The 24,907-nt window shown below is 37.0% G+C and overlaps 2 protein-coding genes across 8 annotated transcripts in view; both read right to left on the bottom strand.

The window, feature by feature from the left end:
* tram1 (translocation associated membrane protein 1) overlaps nucleotides 1–5,226 on the bottom strand; it is a 133,374-nt gene extending 128,148 nt beyond the window's left edge. Inside the window, exons 1-2 of the mRNA XM_057823734.1 lie at nucleotides 5,196–5,226; nucleotides 1,592–1,787 (exon numbers count right to left, since the gene is read on the bottom strand). The gene's annotated coding sequence lies outside the window, so the exon portion shown is untranslated. The remainder of the gene's footprint in view (nucleotides 1–1,591; nucleotides 1,788–5,195) is intronic.
* Nucleotides 5,227–5,426: 200 nt separating this feature from the next.
* eya1 (EYA transcriptional coactivator and phosphatase 1) overlaps nucleotides 5,427–24,907 on the bottom strand; it is a 96,196-nt gene continuing 76,715 nt past the window's right edge. For all 7 annotated transcript variants that reach the window (XM_057825157.1, XM_057825156.1, XM_057825155.1 and 4 more), the window contains 6 exons: nucleotides 19,035–19,093; nucleotides 16,022–16,182; nucleotides 15,826–15,940; nucleotides 15,634–15,760; nucleotides 13,599–13,694; nucleotides 5,427–6,725 (listed from right to left, as the gene is read on the bottom strand). In XM_057825157.1, coding sequence (XP_057681140.1) covers nucleotides 6,645–6,725; nucleotides 13,599–13,694; nucleotides 15,634–15,760; nucleotides 15,826–15,940; nucleotides 16,022–16,182; nucleotides 19,035–19,093 — 639 coding nt within the window. In that variant the 3' untranslated portion in view covers nucleotides 5,427–6,644. The remainder of the gene's footprint in view (nucleotides 6,726–13,598; nucleotides 13,695–15,633; nucleotides 15,761–15,825; nucleotides 15,941–16,021; nucleotides 16,183–19,034; nucleotides 19,094–24,907) is intronic.

Consider the following 24,907-nt stretch of genomic DNA (forward strand, 5'->3'; position numbering starts at 1 on the left):
GACTAATGTTTTTTAATGCATTCGTAATTTAGTTAAAAGGTATATTTAGTCATTTTTTGTGGGAATATGAGTCTGAACCATTTGTTAGGAGCATTGTCCAAAAGAAAAACGTTAGTATTTTATAGCATTTAAGCTAGCGGACTTTTGCTATGTAATTTAGCCAATTGTTCTTTTGTTGTACATGGATCCTCTTTTTTTTTTTTTTTAATACCGCTTGAGGCTCATCCCAGGTATTTTAATTTTTCATGTTCCTTATCCGATTACTCGATTATTCGAACTAACTAGTTCATCGATTAGTCGACTACTAAAATAATGGATACATGCAGCCCTAATCTAGCGGCATGAGTTGAACATGGTATTTACTCTCGGTCCGTTCTTCATTGCGTCCCGAAGACCGCACTGACTGTGTTTTAGTTCCGATTTACCTGGTATGACTCTATAATCGGAATTTGAATGTTTGTGAATCGTTCTCGAATCTACCACGGCCAAATCGCGAATAATCTAAGAATCGGAAATTTCGCACGCCTCTAATCACAAATGTTATAAAAATATTTTATACAGGTTAAAAAGATACCTAGTGTTGCTTTTTGTGTTTTGTTTGAAATACCGTTTTGGCCCGAATATAAGACGGCCCTGATTATAAGACGACCCCCTCTTTTTCAAGACTCAAGTTTGAAAAAAAGAGTTTTTGAATACCAAATTAATTTTTATACAGAAAATAATTACTGTGCATCTGAAACAAATTATTTTACCAGTATATTTGAGAGAAAAAGCATGTTATTTTGCCTCATTCAAATCAAAATATCTGAACATTTAAATATGTAAACTAAAGTGCAATCACATCCGTAAATGAATGGCTTCTGATTTTTAAAATGTAAATAAACCAATCTATTGTGATAAAACATCAAAATTGCAATAACTGCATTAACCATCAAAGTGAAGTCTAAATGTAACTGTAATCTTGAAACAAATCTGAATAAGGAAAAACATTGCAATAAAATAATGCAAACTGGTTAAACTTGAGAGTAGCTGAGATCTGTAATGACAGAACATAGCTTCAATGATATCTGGCGCCATCTAGCGTCGTGAATGGGTATAATGTCTAGACCGCGAATATAAGACGACCCCCACTTTTTCAGTCTTATTTCAATGCAAAAAAAAAAAACGTCTTATATTCGGGCCAATACGGTAATGTTTGTTTTCAAAATTAGCTTGTCAAAATTTTTTTTTTTTTTTTTTCAGATAAAAAGTTGAGCGTTCTTACTGCTGTTGTTCAGTAAAACACCAACAGTTCAATATGTGCTGTCTAACAACATTTTATTTTATTCATGAATATGTATTCATACTTGTTTTGGGGCAATGAGGTGTCAGGATTGCACAAAAAAAAGCAATAGAATGTAATACATTTTCTTTCTGCCAAGAAAGTTATTTTTCTTTGTCAGAACACAAAAAATATTTAAAAATCAAAAACATTCACGGCACAAAAATGATGCCCAATCCATCATTGCTATTATATTTGTCTGCCAAGCAAGTTTGTCACAGTGGCACCAAAAAGACCAATCAACAGAAAAATCAATCTTGGACAACCCACCTCCGGTTTTTGACTTGCGGAGATAGACGCTCAGTGGCAGTCATTCTGGACAATCTTTCAGCTGTTCGGAAGTGGGGGGCTCGGGTGCGGCGAGGGCACATTAGTCTTCATTGTGCTAGTGCATTCCGGCGGTTTGTCCAGCCTGACTACTTTGTCCGGACCTGGCAGGCACTCTCACTTCACCCGGCCAACCGTCCTCATTCCATGTAAAAAAAAAAATACAATGGATGGACATATTGAACACAGTGCGGCTGTAAAAAACATTCCATGTTTAATTCTCCCGTGCGGTTTTGGCTGTCCCCACTTCGGCTTGTGTTACATGTTGTAGCATAGCTGTGACTGTTGATGCTTTTACGCCGCACGATACTTACCTGACGAACAAATTAATTTTTTTGCAGTTCTATCTCTGCGTATGAACAGAATGTCAAATCCTGGATTATAAATAGCGATGAGACACTTGAAAACCACTCAGCATTTGATTTAAATAGACGGGATTAGCATGTAGGCCTGTTATTTGGTCTAGACGTCCACCAGCTCCAGTTTCTATTTGCTTCCTGGAGGGATTAACCGACTCGTGACACGTGTCGGAGTCGGTACGCGACTGCCTCGTGCTAGCTGTTAATTTAAAATAACAACAGTGTTTTATTTTATCGATTCTAAACAAAACTAGCTTGCGAAAGGGCCCTGAAATTATGCTAACTCATATCTTGTTCTATTCTCTTAAATAACAACAATAATAATTCCTCTAAAAATGCTAAATATATGCTAAACCGAAAGTTTTATGTTAAAATCATTGGTTGTGAAACATTTAAATAATAGAACTGAAAGCGACAGAATCAAGGGCGTAGGTTTGCATACTGACGGTAGGGACATAACACTAGGAACTTTTCAGGATGCTCAAATTGTCCCCACCAACTTTTAAGTAACCTTATTTGCACTATATAAATAATTCAGTTATCTAGGTAATTTAGATTTTCTTCCCATATGTTGTAATGGTAGTTAAGTGAATTATTTTCATTATATTCAGACTCCCATTTATCCCTTTTCACTTGCTGAATGTGCTGCCCCCCCCCCCCCCCCCCTCAAACCAATGTTTGGTTGGCTGATGAGTTGAAGCCCCCCCCCTCCCGCCACAAAGACACACACACATACTGACACAAACTCATGTCGACAACATGCCGCCTTCTCCGCCCCCTTCGGAGAGGAGGGATATTACTTTTTTGGGGGGGGGGGGGGGGGGGGGGGGGGCAGCCACTGTAAGTCATGTAAAAAGACGTCAATGTTGTGGAAGTGTGGGGAAACACCACTAATTTCGCTACTGAAAGTCCAAACTGCATCAGGGTTAGCATAACATTAAACTTGCTAACCTGCTAAAAATTCTGCGATCAGGCCAGCCTCCACAAGGAACAACAAAGTCAAGCTAGCCGACCCTTATTTGGATCATTATTTGCATTATGTGCATTATGGTAATTTTTTCCCTACCAATGTTGAGACCAAAACTACGCCCTAGGACAGAATTAATTTTTTAAACACAAAATGTGAAAATATGGCTACATTATTTATAACATTTGGCATTTTGACACCATAGGCACATTAGTTTGTTTATAAAAACAGTCACATATTTGTGCACTATCCATTTCCTTGTAAATTTTGAAAAGTACTAAACAGCTACTATACTTCAATGTTTTTCCTAATGTCATTACTTTTTATTGTAGAGTAACAGCACTGAAAGTAGAGGTTTTTAGATTTTAGCATGAAATTTGCAGATAAGGTTATATGACATTGATGCTAATTAGCATGATGGCACTAAGCAATAAGCATACATAAGTATATTGAGCTGTTAGCTTAAAATTAATATATGGCGGAAAACACAGACATGACTGAAAAAGCAGTTTCTGCTCTTGCCCTCCTCTTTAAAGGAAACTGCTTTATGTTAAGCCAGAACAACGGTTGTGTTTGATAGAACAGTCAGTCAGTCATTTTCCATGCCGCTTTTCCTCACGAGGGTCGCGGAGGTGCTGGAGCCTATCCCAGCCAACAATATGTCTATATTCTGCCATAGCAGATTCATGGCGCATTAAGCCCCCAAACTATTTTTAATTTGTCCGTTTTACCCTGAAAACCCAGATGTCGCGCAACTGCTTTTGCTTAAACCCAGCCAAAAAATGAAGGTAATTAATCACATTTATTATTCAAAATGTCTGTCGTTTTTAGCTTAGAAACATTAATTGTCTCATATTTCGTTTAAAAAAAAAAAAAAAAGACATAAAAAAATTATTCACTCACATATTTAAAACTTTTAAGCAAATTATATCATAATGAAAAAAATGGCATCTGTAAAAAGTCACGGTTATCTACCTAATAACTATCGCCTAATTGTATATATATTTTTTTTTTGTTACTGTCGCATTTTCTACAATATGTTAGATGATAAATAATCGATCCAAACAAAGAAAATTGAAAAAAAAAAAGTTTAAAAGGGTAAATATATGAAAAAGAACATCTCTAACACTCCTTGATGTCTGCGATTTCTGCATCGCGAACCTTGTTATATTACCATGTTTCACCCATAAAATCACCACAAAATCCAGCTGTGGCCATTCACATCTGTGTCTTGACACTCAGTGATACATGCTACATGGAGTTTTTGGATCGAAACAAGGTAAGTTCGCGATAATATCTCGTTAAAGTCATGGCGTCTGTAATTCTGCTTTCGCGCGCTCTCACCTCCAGATAGGATGTTTAAAAGACATTTTTTAAAAAAAAATGCCCTCCTGTTAAAAAATTTTCTTGCCCCAGAAAATTGAGATTTTAAGCTTTCCAATGATGTATCACACATGCATATCGGACAATTTTGAAATTTGGCCAAATTGGGGGTCTCGGAGCGGAACTTCGAGTCACCTGAGTGTTTTCCGCCATATACTGTACATGGCACTATTATGCTACTTAGCATTTTGAACCATTAAGTACATTACTATTCGTATGGCACTTTTATGATCATTAGCATTTTGAACCAATAAGTACATTACTATTCGTTTCAAAAAACAAACAAACAAAAAAAAACGTAACACATTTGTACACTGTATTCATTTAATGGCAAGAGTATCTATTCATTTGCTTGTAACTTTTGATGTATTAAATACTTTTGTGTTCATGTTATTGTTGTAGTGAAACTCATGTATCGTTTTTAAACATAAAATTGGCAAATATTTAAATACATTAAAAATGGTCACTTGGCATTTGTGCTAATTAGCATGGTTATAGTAAACACATTAGTTTATTGAGATTTTAGCATAAAATTTGCCAACTATAATGACCTGGCATTTATGCTAATTAGCATGTTGACAGTAAACACACCAGTTTATTGAGATTTTAACATAAAATTTGCAAAATATAGTGGCCGGGCATTTATGCTATCTAGAATGGTGACAGTTAACACGTTAGTTTATTGAGATTTTAGCAAAAAATTGGCCACATATAACGACACTCGGCATATATGCTAGTTAGCATTTTGACGCTAATTACATTAATTTTAAAACAAAACAATATTAAAAGTATTTTATAACATCATCGAATATGAGGAAAAATAAATGAAAAGACTTACTTTTGGCCTTGTTGTAGAACCTGATTGAAAAAAAAAGTGACTGATGCGACTTCCTGTTGACCATGTGACTGGTGACCATGTGACAGAAGGGTTTTTTTTTTTTTTTTTTTAGATATTCAAGGTTCTGTAAATGGATATTTTATTAAATGTATAATCAAAATAATATAATGGACAATTATTATAAGAAAACCATTATTTTATTTTGTTTGTTTTCTTGTGGAAAGGCCCGCTAGGTTTTCACTTTTCCCAAATATTCTTGCTACACCCTTGTCAATTTAACCCCTTCAGACCCATATTTTTTCTGCCGGGCAAAACAAAAAATCTGCCCTGATTTTTACTCTACTCAAACACCAGAACAAAGTGCAATTTTTTGGTCGGGGCTATTTCATGTTTTTATTGGCTATTTTTAATGTTAATGTGTTTTTGGTTACAAATGAGCACTTTACGTTATCCTTTTTGAAGTTGCTTTTGTTCAGCCATTTTCAAAGAGCCAAAAATAGCAAAGAGGGCGTGCAAAACCTCATGGTTTGATTTTTCATCCAATCTCCCAGAAATGGCAATAGTAACTAAATTCAGTGTATTTATTGGTTTAGAGACGTGAACGCGTCATGTCCTTCAGCAGCATGATTAGGTCTGAAGGGGTTAAGCACTGTATTGCATTAGCTACCATTGACGGCGATAGACGCTGCCAGCCCTTCTAGTTAAAATGGACTGTACGTCTATCGCCGTTAATGGTAGCCAATGACTCAAAAGGAACTCCATGGACCATGAGTTCATATTTTCTCTTGACAAAACACACTCAAAATGCATTTATCTACATATTTCCTTTACTTAACAAACTTGGAACACATCATCAACACTTTTGTGAGCTTTTTTGTTCAATAAAAAAGCCACATTTTTCTTCTTTTTCAAGAGCACATGGATATAAGGAAGGAATAGTCCAGTGATTACAAACTTTTACACACGCACAAAAAAAAAAAAAAAAGAAAAAACAAAACAAAACAAGCCACCTCTGTACAGGATTGTCTCAGTAAATAAAGTTTTTTGTCATTTTTCTTAAATTAGAAAAGCCCAAAAATTCCTCAGGAACGAGTCTTTTTTCGCCTTCTTACTGAGTTCATAAATAAGAAGCGCTGGTGGGGAGGTGTTGGGGAAGGAGGAAGCGGGCATCCTCACAGGGCGTGAACACGAACCCGGTCCAGGAAGTCCATTTTCACAGTAACCACAGCTGTAAAATTCACCTCTCGGGACGACGATGAACAAAAAAAAAACAAAAAACGTTAAGACAAAGTGTGACAAAACGTCAGCACATTGACCGTTCTCCTCTTCTCTTGGAAGATGAGACGCCACAGGTAGCACAACGGGCCTTTTGTGTCGGGGTTTCCCCGCGGCCGGAACCGAGCGAAGCGGGATCCGGAAAAGGCGGAAGCCAGAGAGTGGTGGAGGTTGCTACAGGTACTCCAGGTCGAGAGCGTGGTGAAGGGCCATGAGGTCCGAGTGGCTGGAGATTCTCCAAAAGGGCATGTTGTGCTGGATGGGAATAAAAAAACATGGGTCAGAATTTGAAAAATATTTTTAAAAAGAAACTCATCCATGACACCAGTATCACTGAACCACAAAAAAATTATATTCTAACCTGTGGTGAAAATGTCAGCCATCAGAAAAGTCAGCCATTTTTATTCAAAAATTGATGTTTTGGGGGCATATTCCATGGAAAAGGGTCCTATAAAGTTTGAAAAATTAAGCCCCTGATACCAGTTATGTCAATCAACATGAAATATGCTGGACTTGTTTATCACAACAGGATGCATAAAAAAGTCTCTTAGAGCCATGTTTGAAATTGAACAAGAAGTCAGCCATTTTGGTTTGAAAATGGTTGTTTTTGGGTAAATTTGATTGAAAAATGTCTTATAAAGTTTGAAAAAATTAGCCCCTGATACCAGATTTGCCTATCAACATGAAAATTGGTGGATATGTTTACTCTAACAGGGTGCACAAAAAGTCCCATGCTCAAAACTGAACAGGAAGTCAGCCATCTTAGTTTGAAGATGATTGTTTTGGGGGTAAATTTGATTGAAAAATGTCTTATAAAGTTTGAAAAAATTAGCCCCTGATACCAGATTTGCCTATCAACATGAAATTTGGTAGACATGTTTATTCTACCAGGGTGCACAAAAAAGTCTCAAGGACCCATGCTCAAAACTGAACAGGAAATCAGTTATTTCAGTTTGAAGATGGTTGTTTTGGGATAAATTTGATTGAAAAGGTCCTATAAAGTTTGAAAAAATTAGCCCCCGATACCAGATTTGCCTATCAACATGAAATTTAGTGGACATATTTACTCTAACAGGGTGCACAAAAAAGTCTAAGGACCCATGCTAAAATATGAACAGGAAGTCAGCCATTTTAGTTTATAGATGGTTGTTTTTGGGTAATTTCTTATTGAAAAAGGTCCTATAAAGTTTGAAAAAATTAGCCCCTGATACCAGATTTGCCAATCAACATCAAATTTGGTGGACACGTTTATTCTAACAGGGGGCACAGAAAAGCCTCAAGGACCCACGCTCAAAACTGAACAGGAAGTCAGCCATTTTGGTTTGATGATGGTTGTTTTTGGGTAAATTTTATTGAAAAAGGTCCTATAAAGTTTGAAAAAATTAGCCCCTGATACCAGATTTGCCTGTCAACATGAAATTTGGTGGACATGTTTACTCTAACAGAGTGCATGAAAAAGTCTCAAGGACCCATACTCAAAACTGAACAGCAAGTCAGCCATTTTGGTTTAGAGATAATTGTTTTGGGGCATTACCATGATTAAAGTTTATTAAGTTTGAAAAAAATAGCCCCTGATACCAGTTTTGTCAATCAACATGAAATATGCTGGACTTAGTTCATATGTACTTATGCTAGGACTAGTCTCCAGGAGCCATGCTTGAAATTGAACAGGAAGTCAGTCATTTTGGTTTGAAGATGGTTGTTTTTGAGCAAATTCCTTGTAAAAAAAAAAAAAAAAAAAAAAAAAAGCCTCTGATACCAGATTTGCATATCAACATGAAATTTGGTGGACATGTTTATCATAACAGGACGCATAAAATTCTAAAGTAGCCATGCTCAAAATTGGACAGAAAGTCAGCCATATTGGTTTTTCAATGGAATTTGCCCAAAAACAACCATCTTTAAAGGTCCTTTTAAGTTGGAAAAAATTAACCCCTGACACCAGATTTGCCTATCAACATGAAACTTGGTGGAAATGTTTATCATAACAGGACGCATAAAAAAAGTTTCAAAATTGGACAGAAAGTCAGGCATTTTGGTTTGAAAACGATTGTTTTAGGGGTGAATCCATGAAAAAGGGGTCTATAAATGCACAAAAAATTAGCCCCAGACAACGGTTTTGCTCATCAAAATAAAATTGTATGGACATATCTATCTTAAAAGGACGCAAAAAAAAGTCTCAAGGAGCCATGCTAAATATTAAAAAGGATGTTAGTCATTTGGGTGAATTCTATGATGAAGGACCTATAATGTTTGAAAAAAATAAGCCCCGTATAATAATTTTGCCAATCAAGATAAGATAATCCTTTATCGATCCTTCATAGGGGAAATTCAGGTATTGCAGCAGCACTAAACAGCATACAATCAGCTGTACAACATATAAACAAACTATAAGAATTATGTAAAAAAAATTACCTACAACTAAAATAAGTGCAAGTCAACATGAAAATCTGTGGACATGTCTACTATGACAAGATGCAAAAACAAAACTGCTTGTTTTGAGGATAAAATTAAAATAAAATTAGCCCCCAACATCTGTTTCGTTAATCAACATTAAATCTGCTGGCCGTGTCTATCAAAACAGGACACATTAAAAAGTCTAAACGAGCCATGCTTGAAATTGAACAGAAAGTCATCCACTTTGATTTAAAGCAGCCATTGTTGCTTCATTTTGTAAATCTAGCAATTCAACAAACTTCTCGTGGGTAACGCTGAATCTTAAAACCTAATCTGTCGGGTGATACACAAATATATTTTCCCTAATTGTATAATTAAAAACACTTTCTCTGTGATTAACATAGTTACGGATTAAGACCCTTAACAAAGCTATGAGTGGAGGCTGCGGTCGCTTGCGCCGTTCCCAAGGCGAGTATGCGGCAGAGGAAACCCGAGTCGCAGGGGAATGAAAGGAACTGGTCACAGGTGGAATGGCCAGCTCCTCCATTATCCCTCCTTGGACTTTATCAGAAGTAGGACCTCTCCAAGGTTCCGCTTAGGAGAGCCTGCAGTGACCCTTAAAAGCTCTTTGGCTTTTTGTTTTGTAAATTGTCTTTGCTTTTAAAGTCCAAAAGCTGGAGATGTTATCTTGGCCCTTCTCTCCCGCGCCAATAGAATTTGAGGCTTTTTTTTCTTCAAACACTGCGGGTTTTTGTCAAGGAGTGAGGCCCGAGAGGAACTCTCAGAAGTGTCGAGTATGTTGACTTTTACCTCAAAATGCTTGCAGAGAGTCAAAAAGACAACCATTTTCCTGTTTTATAATGTACTTAAAAGTATGTTATTTTATCTTTATGATTGTCACAGAATATATTGTTTCACATTATACAGCATCAAATATTTTCTATTGTTGTACTAACTTCACAAATGATCACTTTTCATCAAGAATCACTATTTGTATAAGTACCTTTATTGTTTTACTTTTTAACTATTTTTTCATTGACGTTCATTCACTGCAAATTTATAACATCTTAATCAGATTATTTTTTTCTTAAATCTAGTCAAATAAAATTCTCCATTTTGTTTTGAGTGTTAAAGACTAGTTAACGGATTAATGTGTCAGAATATTCCACTTACTTTTCTATTCCTGATTTAACACATTTCTGACAACCAAGCTTTTTTAAGATTAAACATACAACGTTATTGCTTAAAATAAGTATGCTAAGCTTATTTTTTAGACAGCTATTTTTCTTACTTCAAGAACTCTAAGTGGGTTGAATTTTCTTGAAGCACTGGTAAATAATTTCACTTATTTCTAGTAGTTACACTAAAAACAAGGAAATTTAGTTTTAAGGAGATGTGTTTTTGCAGTGTTTTTTACTATTTTATTTATACTTAAATATTGTCTTTGAATTGATATTTTTTAGCAAAAATAAAAAACATAAGGAAATTAAATAATGTGTACTACTATTTTATAAATAGAAATTAATGTATTATTTTCCCGATTTTTAAGCGTATCTTTTTTTCTTTTAATACAGTATTATACATTTTTTCCTTTTTTTCCCTACTATTCTATCAATAGTTCCCCCCAAAATTATTTTAATATTTTTCAACTTTGGCAAATTAAATAAATTATATAATTTATTATAACGTTCTAAATTTTTGCATTTGATCTAAAATGAATGTAATCGTTTCCCCAGAACAAAAAAATATTTTACAAAATATACATAAAAAACAAAATAAATACAATTCAGAACTCAGTTATGCAGTGAGTTCATTTTGAACCAAGAATCGAGACTGTTTTACGTCCATATTTTACACATTTTTTTACAAGAATTTCAATGTAAAAAGCCCTAGGTCTGTGTTTCCACTTGGTCTGCTTTGACGGAGATTGGCCCCCTAATAATCTGCCCCACACACCATGTCCCATCAATGCCATTACGAAGTGTATGTTTTACTTTTTCTTTTTGACAGAGACGCCAACAGTGACGCTACCAGTTTCACCAATGAGACGTCGCAACACTAATCTATGACTCCAATATACGAATCAGACTCAAGCTTGCTGTTATATGATCACACCAGCCTGTTCAATCACGCGGCGTCCTTAAAGCTCCGCAAAAAAATAAGTATTTGACATTGAGTGCTGTCGTCAACATGACTCTCTCACAGTTTTTATTTGGCACCGATTGACCTCAGAAAACTGGAAATATGATCCTTTTAGTTTCATAATAGGAAATATGTTTTCTCCACTAGAAGCCATTCATCCTTTCGACGAATGATGTTTCATTTCAGTAATTTATTCCTTTCGCCGTAATTCCTTGTTCTTTTTGTATTTCCTTGGCTTATTGTGGTTACGTAATAGGTTATAGTCTTCTTCTTCTTCAAAGTACAGTGGTACCTCTACTTATGAACGTCTTTACAAACATTATTTTTAGGTTACGACACATTTAAACGGGAAAATGTAACCTCTTGTTAAGAAAGGAATTTCAGGTTACAAGAGGCAAAAATACTATACGATACTGTAAAAGATACGTATGTACAGTATTTTCCTGCTTTCTGCTCGTAATTGTCGTGCCATAAGATCTTGCTGCCCTATTTGTCATCTTTTCCATCCCATCGCTTTCAGTATGCTGCTCTCCTGTTTGCCTATTAGTGATGACATTTCAATTTGGGTGTCGCAGTATGATGACCTGCACAGGCGCGGCGGTGTTGTTGATATAGCGGTCGCGAGTCGACGCCTGAGCCAAATAAGCACAAGGCTCCTCATGTTTTTGTCTCAGTAAGAGTTTTTTTTAAGCCCACAGACGGTTCATTACATTGGTAGCATAGGCGCAAAGGTCTCCTTGCGTATTTGTGTCACAAATAGTGAGATAGGCAATAGGCACTAGGGTTGTTCCGATCATGTTTTTTTTGCTCCCGATCCGATCCCGATCATTTTAGTTTGAGTATCTGCCAATCCCGATATTTCCCGATCCGATTGCTTTTTTTTTTGCTTCCGATTCAATTCCAATCATTCCCGATAATCTTTCCCGATCATATACATTTTGGCAATGCATTAAGAAAAAAATGAATAAAACTCGGAAGAATATATACATTCAACATACAGTACATAAGTACTGTGTTTATTATGACGATAAATTCTCAAGATGGCATTTACATTATTAACATTCTTCTAGTGAGAGGGATCCACCGATAGAAAGACTTGTAATTCTTAAAGGATAAATGTGACTTTGTATATTGTGACTAAATATTGCCGTCCAGTGTATTTGTTGAGCTTTCAGTAAATGATACTGAAGCCTTTTAACTTCTGCCCAAATGCATGATGGGAAGTACAACCATGACTGTGCTTAGTGGTACCAATTGATATATCTTCTCTGTGTTGGGAAATAACATAGGGTATTAAGAAAAAGATCAACTACTACCTTCCTTCCCCACATTGCTTCCCACGATATTTCTAATTGTTGAGAGAGGGAATTTAAGGCTTTAGTCAATTAAAAAAAAGGTTTCAAAGGCTGCCAAAATTCTCTCTACTCATTTTGCGTTGCCTTTTAGCTCTATTTATACGTAAAACGGTGCCATTATAAATTAAACGCAACAATGCGTGAGTGGGTAGTGCAGCGCATGCGTTAATTGCTTTAAATATTTTAATGTTATTACCGCCGTTAATGCGATAAATTTGATAACCCTACTACAAGCCAAAACTAAAGACTCTGGATGAGTGTAAGACATTTTGTCTGTAACGTTAAATACAATTAGAAAACGATTTAATTGAAAAAAATTAAGATACAGTATATTAAAAAAAGCATGCCCGATATTTTTTTGCCGATTCCGATACTTTGAAAATGACGTGATCGGACCCGATCGATCGGCATCCCGATTTAATAGGGACCATCGATCTCGTGAAAGAGGACATTGCCTCACTCGAAAGATATATTTCTTTCTTTGAATTGTGTTCTATTATTTAGTTCATTACAGGTATTAACGATTAGGTTAGGAATATGGAATGATTCAAATGTGTTTGGCTGTTTTATTCCGGTTTTACCCCAGTTATAAAATTTAATGTGGCGTGTCAGTAATGGTTGGAACAGATTAGGACATTTATGTAAAACGCGCTTTGATTTATGAAATTTTCGGGTTACGAGACCACTTATAGAACCAATTAATGTCGTAATGTTTTTAATCCTTCATATAGATTAAAAAAAAAAAAAAAACGAACATTTTAAGCAGTCACTCACAATGTTACTCATTACTTGAGTATTCTTTTCACCAGTACATTTTTTGGATGACTATTCTTAATTGAGTATTTTTATTTTGAAGTAATGGTCTTACACTTGAGTAACATTTTTGGCGACGTCTGTGCAGATTACATATGCACAATTGACATCTAATTGTCCAGTTTTTTTGGAGGGTGTTTGTACTCATATTTCAAACTCCCCCCAAAAAATACTCATGAGCACTAACCACAGCAAAAACAAGCAGTGACTTTTTTCCGCCAAATCTCCTGTGATTGAAGGCTCCTTTATGCAGCCTTCAACATGGCTGAAAGGGCCGGTCTAACATTACACGCACGTCGTTCATACAGCTGAGGGTACTGAACGGGAATATATAATTATGACTCATCATCCCCTCCGTCCCTCCCCGCTTTAAACCTGAAGGAGCTTTGATTAAACATCGAACGGCATTTGTCCATCTCACCTTTTTGGAGCCTTGCTCCTCTTCCACACCGTCTCCGACTACAATGTAAACAACTTTCCTGCCGAACCTCTGGACGACTCTCTCGAAGCAGCTCTCCTTACCTTTGTGAGAAAAAAAAATTGAAAGCGTTAGGGAAAGTAACTTTTATTTTGCATTGGGAACAGGGTTGTAGGAAGATGAAGGTCCTTGCCGGCGGAATGACATAAATGTCTCGAAGTGGTTTCATATGCAGAGAGAGGCCCCGCTCGGAGAAAATAATCCCCGGCTTGATGAGGCCTATTCCTTCATATGGTGAACATCAATCCTATCTGTTGACTGGATCTCCTCGGACCCGTCACTTGGTAGCACGTGTTCTCAAAACTCCCACTCAAATTCAAAACAAACCACTCGTTCTTTGAAGACACATGTGACACATGATTCTGTCACCTAGTGGTTTTTGACACAAATGACTGATAAGAATTGATTAACTGATTGACTAGAATATAAAAAAAGTTTGCAATTTTTTTTTCTAAACAAATACACTATTTGGAGGCTCTTAAACCATTGACTGCCACTGACAGTGATAGCCGTCCAATTCATTTTGAGTGGGAGGGGCGAATGAATGAAACATCAATGGCAGCTATCTATCTATCTATCTATCTATCTATCTATCTATCTATCTATCTATCTATCTATCTATCTATCTATCTATCTATCTATCTATCTATCTATCTATCTATCTATCTATCTATCTATCTATCTATCCATCCATCCATCCATCCATCCATCCATCCATCCATCCATCCATCCATCCATCCATCCATCCATCCATCCATCCATCCATCCATCCATCCATCCATCCATCCATCCATCCATCCATCCATCCATCCATCCATCCATCTTTTTAAAATAAAATATAATACTAATAAGGGTATAACTATTTATAATAATTTAATAATGTATTTTGTACAAATAATTTTTTTTTTAATTTTAAAAAGGAAAAAAAGAAATACAATTATTTACATTTCTTATTGTTCTTGATTTATATTTATTTTTTGCATGTATTTATAGTTTTCATGAAGAAATAAAGTGGAAATAACAGTAAATATTGTCTTTTTTTTATTTTGTAGCCTAATCTAAAAAAACATATTTCATTTAAAACATATATTTATATCTATTAATTGTTTCATGTATTTTGAAACATTTTAAAGGAATAAAACATTATATATTCTTACTGTTTTTTTAAATTTGATTTTGAAGTCCAAGCACATAATTTGTTTTCACGGGCCGCACAAAATGAACCTCAGGGCCAAAACTGGCCCCCGACCCATGAATTTGAAACCAGCGTTTTAATGTGTACACCATGGACACTGGGGGTCAGTAAAACAGCAATACGGATAAACAAAGATAGAATAAGTCACAACCTCTCAGTACTTGTCTGTAATATTTGCCACTTTTCGCAGAGAATAAAGAATATACGCTTGTTAATAGCAACATGACGAGATTCTTGTCTTCCAAAATGCTAAATCTAGTTGCAATGACCACTTTTAATTGATCACAATACCAAGAAAAGTGAAAATCATATGTAAATAATCAAGTTTGGGGAAGGTGTAAATGTGATTTCTTCCAAATTTGGTCAAAAAACACCTTCAAATTAGAGAAAACTCTAATCAGCTGACAAACTTCAATTGAAAATGAGAGGCGCTCTTCAAGTCGATGTTAAAATACCGTAACATTTTAAAAAGTGACTCCTTCCAGCAAAAAACTTGAATCATATGGCACTATTGTACATTTAAGTTGATTTTACAGTTCACATTGTACTATATAATGCTACGGTTATCAACCACTTTACCCTTTTCCATCAAAGCTCTTTTATAGTGGAATCAAAACAATCCAAAAAAATCCCCCAAAATATGAAAAAACACTATTTTAAATAACATTTTTACATTCCTACCTGCCGTACAAGAATCTACAGATTAAAATCAATCATATCTGTTGACTGGATCACTCCAAACCCCTTCTTCAACCACCCTAAAATCAGCAAAAACAAGTTAACCTTACCTATTTTAGTTGCGCTATAAATATTTTCAATAGGAAAGACGATGCCCAGGCCGTAGAGCAGAACTTTGGCCAAAGCTGGGATCAGTTGCGTGGTAGTTACTAGGATGTTCACGCAGTTGGACCTGCAAAAACAGGAGAAAAAGGTCAAATCCAGGCTCACTTGGCAAGGTTTTCCTGCACCTCTTACCTTGAGTGGATTAACGTTAGTGCTTTCAGTGCCAGTGTTAACCAGGAGTCCGTCAAGGCTTCAATTTCTGCTCGCAATTGCAACCAGGCTTCCCTCTTGGCCGGGCCCAGGAGACCTGCGGGCGTACCAGAACATTGTTTGCCTTGGACGGCTTCGAAAAGTACCCGAAAAAAGTAGCGCGGGAGGGTCGGCTTACCTCCGACGTTATTTTTGTAAGTGGTGTAGATTTCTTTCACTCGTCTGTAGCGGAAGGCCAACTTTCTCATCCAGTCCACGCCTCCGCGCACACCTGTGGCTAGGCAGAGGTTGGCGCTGGTGGCCGCCGCGTGGAAGCCGTCGGCGCCGAAATTGTACGTGCTGCGGGCGAGATTGCACATTTATCGGGATTAACACTTTTAAATAGCATGGTTTCGACTTCGTCAATGATTAAAACTTGTCTTAGACATTCCGACACACTTTCCTGTGAACAAAAGGTAAAAACAAGAATGAGTTCACCCAGGGTTCGTACACCTTTTTCATGGCCAAATTCAAGCACTTTTTAAGGACTTTCAAGACCAATTTTCCAGTTTTTCAGTACCTTTGTATATCATAAAATTGGGTGCCGATTCTAAAACCCCATGGGATGTTGCGTTCCTGGCGGCAATTAGCGTTTTGTGGCAAATTCTGAACATGACCAATAGCAGAGGTGCTGGCGTAGTCACAGCATTCTCTTCAGTGGACGGAGACACACACGTCACGGCCAAGGAAACCTTGATAAATGCGCTTTCTTGGAAGTCTGAGACACTCAAAAAATGGGTCTCATGCCTCCAGTTGCTAAGCTATATTAGATCTCGATGTATGTGCGTGTAGAACTGTAGTTCACAAATCAGAGGTGGGTAGTATCGCGTTATATGTACTCCGTTACATTTACTTGAGTAACTTTTTGAGAAAAATGTACTTCTAAGAGTAGTTTACTAAACCAAACCTTTTACTTTTACTTGAGTAGATTTGTGAAGAAAAAACGCTAGTCTTACTCCGCTACTTTGGGCTAGACAAGAGTCGTTACATTTTCCGTCTTTATTCTACATATTAGATCTATTATTATTTTTTTGCTAGCGATTCTCAAGAGTAGCGCTACTAATTTCACCAATGAGACGTCGCAACAATAATCACATGACTCCATTACACCAATCAGACGCAAGCTTGCCGTTCTATGATCACACCAGCCTGTTTAACCACGTAGCGTCTTAAAAGCACCGTAACAAATGAAGTATTTGACATAGTTTTGCACTCAACACGAATCGAAAGCGCGGATTTAGAACTCCGAGTTTTTATTTGGCACTGATTGACCACGAAAAACTGGAAATATGATCCTTTTACTTTCATAATAGTAACTATCTGCAGGAACTACGGTATTCACTATTCAAACTAGGAACTATGTTCTCCACTAGAGGGCAGGGCACTCATTCTCCTTGGACAAATAATGCTCCATTGCTGTTTTTTTCTTTCTATGATTTAATGATATATTTTTTTTATTTCTTTGGCTTAATGTTGTTATGTGATGGGTTATTGTACAGTATCATTATAACAGCAATTCATATAGATAAGTTTGTGCTGAGAGAAAAAAATACCACTGTTTTAAAAAAAAATCAAACAAAAATAAGCAGTTACTCAAAATGTTATTCATTACTTGAGTATTCTTTTCACTGGATACTTTTTACTTGTACTTGAGGACATTTTTTGGATGACTACTTTTACTCTTACTTGAGTAATATTATTTTGAAGTAATGCTACTCATACTTGAGTAACATTTTTGGCTACTCTACCAACCTCTGGTTCACATCAACAACAAAAAACTATTCCGTTCTCAATGAAACTGGTAAAGCTCTTTAAAAGGCTACTGCAAGGTTTCCTATGCCTTAAAATAAGATAAGTGGGTGTTTTCTTGTGCAACAAGGGGACTTGTTCAAGATTGAAGTGGCCCCCAGCCGGATTAAACGGTGACTGGCAGGGGTTGCCATAAAAAAAATATATAAATAAATAAATAAATAAGATTGTGCAATTAAATGTACTAAACCACAGCAAACGCATATGTATGTATTTAAAATACTACTTTACTTGTATACTGTTCGCTTGATTAAACTCCAAACTACTCACACTTGGGCTCAAATGCACTGTACTCGATGTGAAGCAGGACAAAGGGAAAACAACTTCAGAACGAGCATGTTGCAGCGATGAAGCAAATTTCATTTATTTTCCTTCATTTAACAATTTATACTACAGTATGTAATAAGACAGGGTGTTGAGAAATATTGTGTACCTAACACTTCCAAGCACTTTCAAGGACTTTTCAAGCATTTTTCAAACCTTGAAAACACAACAGTAAAATCCAACCAATTTCAAGGATTTCAAGGACCCGTAAAAACGCTGTTAACCCTTTCAGGAACAGTTGTCCCTACAGACAATTAAGACCTTTTAACCCATTACAGGGCAAGTGACTATTTTTGGTCAATTACACTCATTTTTTACACTTTACGACAGTCCAAACAAGTCCAAACAAAGAAAAAAATAGGATCTTATTACAAAAAAAAGTCGTTATATTACAAGAATAAAGTAATATATTGTCATATTGTCAGAAAGAAGTCGCAATATTACGAGAATAAAGTCATACGTTGTAATATTATAAGATTAAAATCGTAATATTAAGGGATATAAAGAGACACTCTCTGAGACTCAAATATCAGTAACAGGAAAATAGTATTTCTGTATAAAAAAGGTCCGTAAAATATGAATGTTTATTAATTAGGTGATTAGCATTTAGTTGCTGCATATCCGCAACGCCTGCTTTGAGAAATTTAAAGTCCTGGTAGTATGAGATTGGACGTCTAGCACCGTCAGTGGCAGTCAATGAGCAGTAGCCAGCATTATTTCACTTTCAAGCAAAAATTCAGTGTTTAAAGACAATGATATATAGTGTGTATACTTGAAAAAAATCAGCAAAACTTTGTATCGGTACAGTATCGGCCGGATATCGGAATCGGGCGCCGAAAAATGGTATCGGTGAAACACTGCTTTCAAGCATAATGTAATAATGCATAATGCTATACAGCTATATTCATAATAAAGTTCAAAGTATTCACTATTACAAGACCCCTGATAGACACATATAAAATGCGTACTACATTTTTGGACGGTACTTCCTTAAATCATTAAACGAATCAGCAATTTACCTTAAATCCTGACCGTTGTCATCCGAAGAGACGTCGTCGATATGTACCTGGTCACATTCCTGCGAAACACGAAACATAACATTTCAGTGGACCCCGCCTGGCTCAATCTATTTTAAGTACTCAGAGAGGCTTCATTATTGAAGAAAATTGGCAGTCGCTAGCTTGCGCGCTGGCTGTCATTTTTCACCCGGCATACAAAAACACAGCCTGGCATTGGCCGGGCGCCCCGCTGTTGAAAGGCTTCGTCCGAAAACCGTCTGAATCAGCACATGCCATAATTCTTCCCATGTGCCCTCACCAGCGCCGTCTAAACAAACCCCGACCTCGTCATCGGCAAGCCTATTCAGCAACTGGGGTTAGCGTTTGAGCCGCCGTGTTTAGGCACATTGATGTATATAAATAGAGTAAGCTATATAAAAAGGTGGCCTTGGCTCTAATAGTGCATTTGTGAGCACATGTGCACGCTAATACTCTTCCCTTTGGCTCTTCTTGGAAAGGTCCAGCGATTCTCCAGCTTCGTCCGGGCGAGCGGTAACATAATCCAGACTTTCTGCTAGATGTAACCGACTAGAAAAATTGAACCTGATGCTAACCGCCAATGAAATTATGACCTCTGATTGCTGCCGCGCCACACACCATCAGAGGCCCCGGGGCCAGCCAGCCAGCCAGCCGGCAAAAGGCTTGCAGGAGAGCGTCGGTGAAAAAAAAAAATCTGTTCTGAGTTTTCCATTTATGGGAGAGCGCGAGCGTTAGTGGCCTCTTCAACACCCCCCCCCCCCAACCACTTATATTGAGATATAAAGGAGTGCTGGTGTGAAGTGAAAAAATCAGCATAGACACAATGTTGAAGCCAGGAAATTAGCTAGAGGAGTGAAAATTGAGGAGACAGGTCTTAAGATAATATGCAGGATGTAAAAGTTCCTTGAAAAAATATAAATTTCAGAAAAATCTGTCCAACGTTGCTTTAGCCAGTGTTGTTAATAACGGTTTTAGAGTATAACGGCGTTACATCTCTGCAACGGTGTTACCGTTACTAAGGATGTGAAGGCTCCTGTTACTACAATTTGGTTGAATGACGCAGGAAACACAGAAAGAGAAGAAGGAAGTGGGTTGTGACACCATTGCAAACGCGATGCTAGTTGCCTCAGAGTGTTAGCATAGTGTTTGCGTTCTCGCTAGCATTGGCATTGAGCGTGGCGAGCGTCATGTTAAATGCTACAGTTAGTGGGGTTCAGGATTAATTGAAAATAACGGACTGTTTTCCTGTTCATTATGCATTATCATCACCAAGTGGGCGCTGCCTTTGTAGATGCTACAATATACCGTATTGGCCCGAATATAAGACGGCCCTGATTATAAGACGACCCCCTCTTTTTCAAGACTCAAGTTTGAAAAAAGACTTTTTGAACACCAAATTAATTTTTATACAAAAAATAATTACAGTACATCTGAAACAAATGATTATAACAATATATTTGCGAGAAAAAGCATGGTATTTTGCCTCATTCAAATCTTAATATCTGAACATTTAAACATGTATTCATTCGCAAATGAATGGCTTCTGGTTTTTGAAATGTAAATAAACCAATCTATTGTGATAAAACAACAAAATTGCAATAACTGCATTAACCATCAAAGTGAAGTCTAACTCTAACTGTAGTCTTTAAACAAATCTGAATAAGGAAAACATTGCAATAAAATAATGCAAACTGATTAAACTTGAGAGTAGCTGAGATCTGTCATGAAAGAACATCACTTCAATGATATCTGGTTCCATCAAGCGTCGTAAACGGGTACAATGTCTAGACCGCGAATATAAGACGACCCCCACTTTTTCAGTGTTATTTCAATGCAAAAAACACTGTCTTGTGTGTTTTTTTTGTTTTTTATTACCAAAATTAGTACCTTGCCCTAAACTTTTCTTGAATGATGTATCCATAAACTGTGTTTTTTTTAATCAAAACAACTAGATCAAAGATAGAGAGATTCAAGCCTCACCTGCATATTGAAAAATATATATACCGTAATTTTAGCACTATAGGGCGCACCTGACTATAAGCCGCTATCCACCAAATTTGACACGAAAACGGCATTTGTTCATAGATAAGCCACACTGGACTATAAGCCGCAACTGTCCTCACTGTATTATGGGATATTTACACCAAAATATATTAACCGATAACACTTTATTTGACAGCGGCATCATACGACTGTCATAAGACCAAATGAACCACCATGGAACTTTCCAGCCAGTTGGTTCAAAGCTTCATTGTTTTAAGAAGCTTCATTTGGCCACCACTGCTCCCTTGGGGGAGACAGTCAACCTCTGCTGCCACCTGCTGTCAACACTGTTGTTGTGCAACATGCCTCCTAGCATGCATTGCAGTGATACAGATGTAAATAGCAATCAAAATCATGTTCTGTGCTGATTATTTCTTCAGCTACTGTTCCAGTTGTTTCATTAATTGTTAATTATGGTATTTGGTAACACTTTATTTGACAGTGGAGCCATATGACTGTCATTAAGACAATCATAATTATGACATAACACTGTCATGAGCATTTATGAATGATTTTAACAGATGTCATGTAGTGTTATCTGGCAAATTATCTCACTTTTGAATGTATGTTAAAGATCCTCGCTGGACATAAATGTAGTTAGTGACATAATTTGCTGGATGACAATGACATACGCATTCAGGAATGCCTATGATAGTGTCATGTCTAATTATGACGGTCTTATGACAGTGTTATGACGCCGTAATAAAATAAAGTGTTACCTATTAACCCAAATAAATCAACAAATAAGCCGCACTGGACTAAAAACCGCAGGATTCCAAATGAACGAAAAAAGTAGCGGCTTATAGTCTGGAAATTACAGTATTAGGGGTCGGACGGTACACACAAGTCACAGTTCAGTACAACAGGAAAAGGCTGTTTTCTCACAGCATTTGAAAGTTAAAGTTGTGTACCATTACACTCTTATATAGATGAATTTTTTTAAAAATGTAGAAAGGGTGACCTATGTTTTTTGGGGGGAATGAAGAACACAGTTCAATTCAAGCAGGTAATATAAACATATTTGATATGAAAGAACGTTAGTTACTTTGCCGAGTCACTAATTACTCTTACGTTGGGTTAACTGAATTACTAACTCAATTTACTTATTGGGAGAAGTAATTTGTAACTGTAATTAATTACTTTTTTTAAAAGTAAGATTAACAACACTGGCTTTAGCCTTGTTGAGTTTTAGTACTAACATTGTTCTGTTCTGTTCTGTTCTGTTCTGTTCTTAGGACGGAATGAAACATGTCATTTCCGTTTGCTAGTGGCTCTATGACTACAATGGCATTTATTGATACATCGCTTCAGGCCTAGGCTATCATCAAATACGCCCAAAAAAACGCAAAAAACATCCCAATCAAGAATGAAGCTACAACATCTTTTGTTGTCATACTGTACATACTATTTGCAATAATACTTTAACCAATGACCGAGCATGTTGTTTCTGTAATTACAACGCAGTGGTTGCTATTAAAAATTGTGATTTACGTCACTGTCACAGGCTTGTGATTTATCCCGAAAAGCCGTAAAAATGTCTCCCTGACCCACCTGTTTAGAGTTAGAATTATTAAAAATAATAATTTCTCAAGGAATTTCTCAAGTCTGAAAAATCCGTCCAGATTTTTCCAAAAAGCTTTTTAATTAAATCCCATCCGGCTGTTAGGACACCCAAACAGCCAATGGAACTTCCTGGTTTTAAGTCAATCTACACGAGGCCAAACGCTGACGTTATTGCATTCCTGGCTAATGCCGGAGCAGGGTAAGGGTAAGGGCTTTGGACCGTAAACCTTTTCTATTTTACTGGTTCCCCTCCGAACAAATTTTTCATCTCCCTGGATTTGCGCGGAGAAAAGGGAAGGCGAGCGCGAGGTGAGGAGAAACTCAAACCAGCTGTTCTTTTAACAGAATTAAAATCTTGACCCCCAGCCCCCTCCCGCCGTCTCCGAGCCCTGCTCTAATGCAGCCATTCTCTCGCCAAAGCCTCCTCCCCGGGATCCGAAAAGGAAAAGACTTTGACCCTGTGGCCCTTTTACCCTCCCACTCTGAGGCTCCCGCACACCGATAGAGGGTAAAAAGCCCAAAGTGACCTCACATGGAGGCCGAGTGGTCCACAAGATGGAACTTTTAGCTACTGGCTTAACACGATTCCAGAAAACCAACAGGGTTTGAAGCAAGCTACAAAACAGGTGTAGAATACTGCAATCTACACCAAAAAAACCAAAGACTAGACCGTATTCTTTTACCAGAAAAATAATGGGTTGATTATCACAAAATAGTGAATCACTACCATCTGCTTATTGAGATTGGCAGTAAAAGTGTTTACAAGCTTGAAAATCACTGTAAAACTGTGCTAGACCTTTTTCCAACCATCTCCATTAGGTATAATCGTCAAGATAGTTAAAGCAACACTTGGTAACTTTTCGGTTTTAGTCGATTTTAGCGACGCCGGTGGACAAAAGCGGTAGTGTTTTGCCTTAAGGAAGGCTGTGTTTCCCATAAGGATCAGTGCACACCCGCATAGTGTCGGAGATGGATTAAACAACATTTCTGTTTCCAGCGGCTGTGTGAAGGATGAAAAGTAATAAGGTAATGAATCCACTTATGGCTAAACAATAGCATATGACGGTTTGCAACCGTGTGGCTTAGTGTGGTTAATCCCCCCACCTCACCCAAACTCGTCAGTGCTGACACATAGACTTCATTATCAATTGATGGGACACGGGATTAGGGCTTACCCGTAGGGGGCCTATTTCAAAAACCTTAAAATTAGAATATTTTCAAAACCAAAGCCACTACCAACCTTACACCAAAACAGGCACCTCCCTAAGGCAGACATAAGTCTCCATGAGCAGCGGCATCAAAAAATTCAAAGTCGCTTCATAATAAAATCCTGATCAATTATTTTTTATATAAGTATAACAAAACTTAAAATGGCTATAAAATTCTCAGATTTTACGCTAGATGCACAAAAATCACCAAATGCATAGATAATCACCTATATTTTCAGGATCAATAGCAATATTTAACAGATCATATAAGTTTTTGCCAGGAATAGCAACTTAAATGTAGAGATACAAAATCCAACATGGCGGCCATCACAAAACAAAAAGCATTTTAAGTTGAAAATTATTGTAAATAAATGCTTAAATCGCGGAATTTCTATAGATATGAATGTTAAACAGTCTAGATCAGTGGTGTCCAAACTATTCCACATAGGGCCACAGTGGGTGCTGGATTCCGTTCCTACACATCAAGACGACATCTTTTCACCAATCTGGTGTCTCACAAGTGTAATCAGTTGATTGCAGTCAGGTGCTGCTTGTTTTAGCACAAACTTCATTGGTTAAACAGTCTGTGCTCGATTGGTAGGAGCAAAAACCAGGACCCACAGCGCCCCTTGAGGACAGGTTTGGACACCCATGGTCTAGATTCTTGGTTAGACGCAAAAAACGGGCAGTTATCATTCATTTTACGTAAATATTTCAAGCAAAAGTTACGGTGTTGTGTAATTTAATATGGCGGCCGTCACGAAACAGCGCTTTTTAAGTTGAAAATTAGTGTAAATAAATGCCTAAATCGCGCAATCCTAATAGATATGAATGTGAAACTGTCTAGATTTGTGGTTAAAAGCAACAAAAAAAACGGGTGGTTATCATTCATTTTCCGCTTATGGATTAATTTTATCCATTGATTTTTTTCACGTTTCAAAGTGCATGCATGGTGCTATTTAATATAATAATCACATTGAATCCTCGACCAAATCACTCTTGCGACACTCCTGCCTGCTTGTATGCAGTAAAACCTTTGTC

Source organism: Corythoichthys intestinalis, chromosome 20 (genome assembly GCF_030265065.1).
Source record: "Corythoichthys intestinalis isolate RoL2023-P3 chromosome 20, ASM3026506v1, whole genome shotgun sequence".
Lineage (NCBI taxonomy): Eukaryota > Metazoa > Chordata > Actinopteri > Syngnathiformes > Syngnathidae > Corythoichthys > Corythoichthys intestinalis.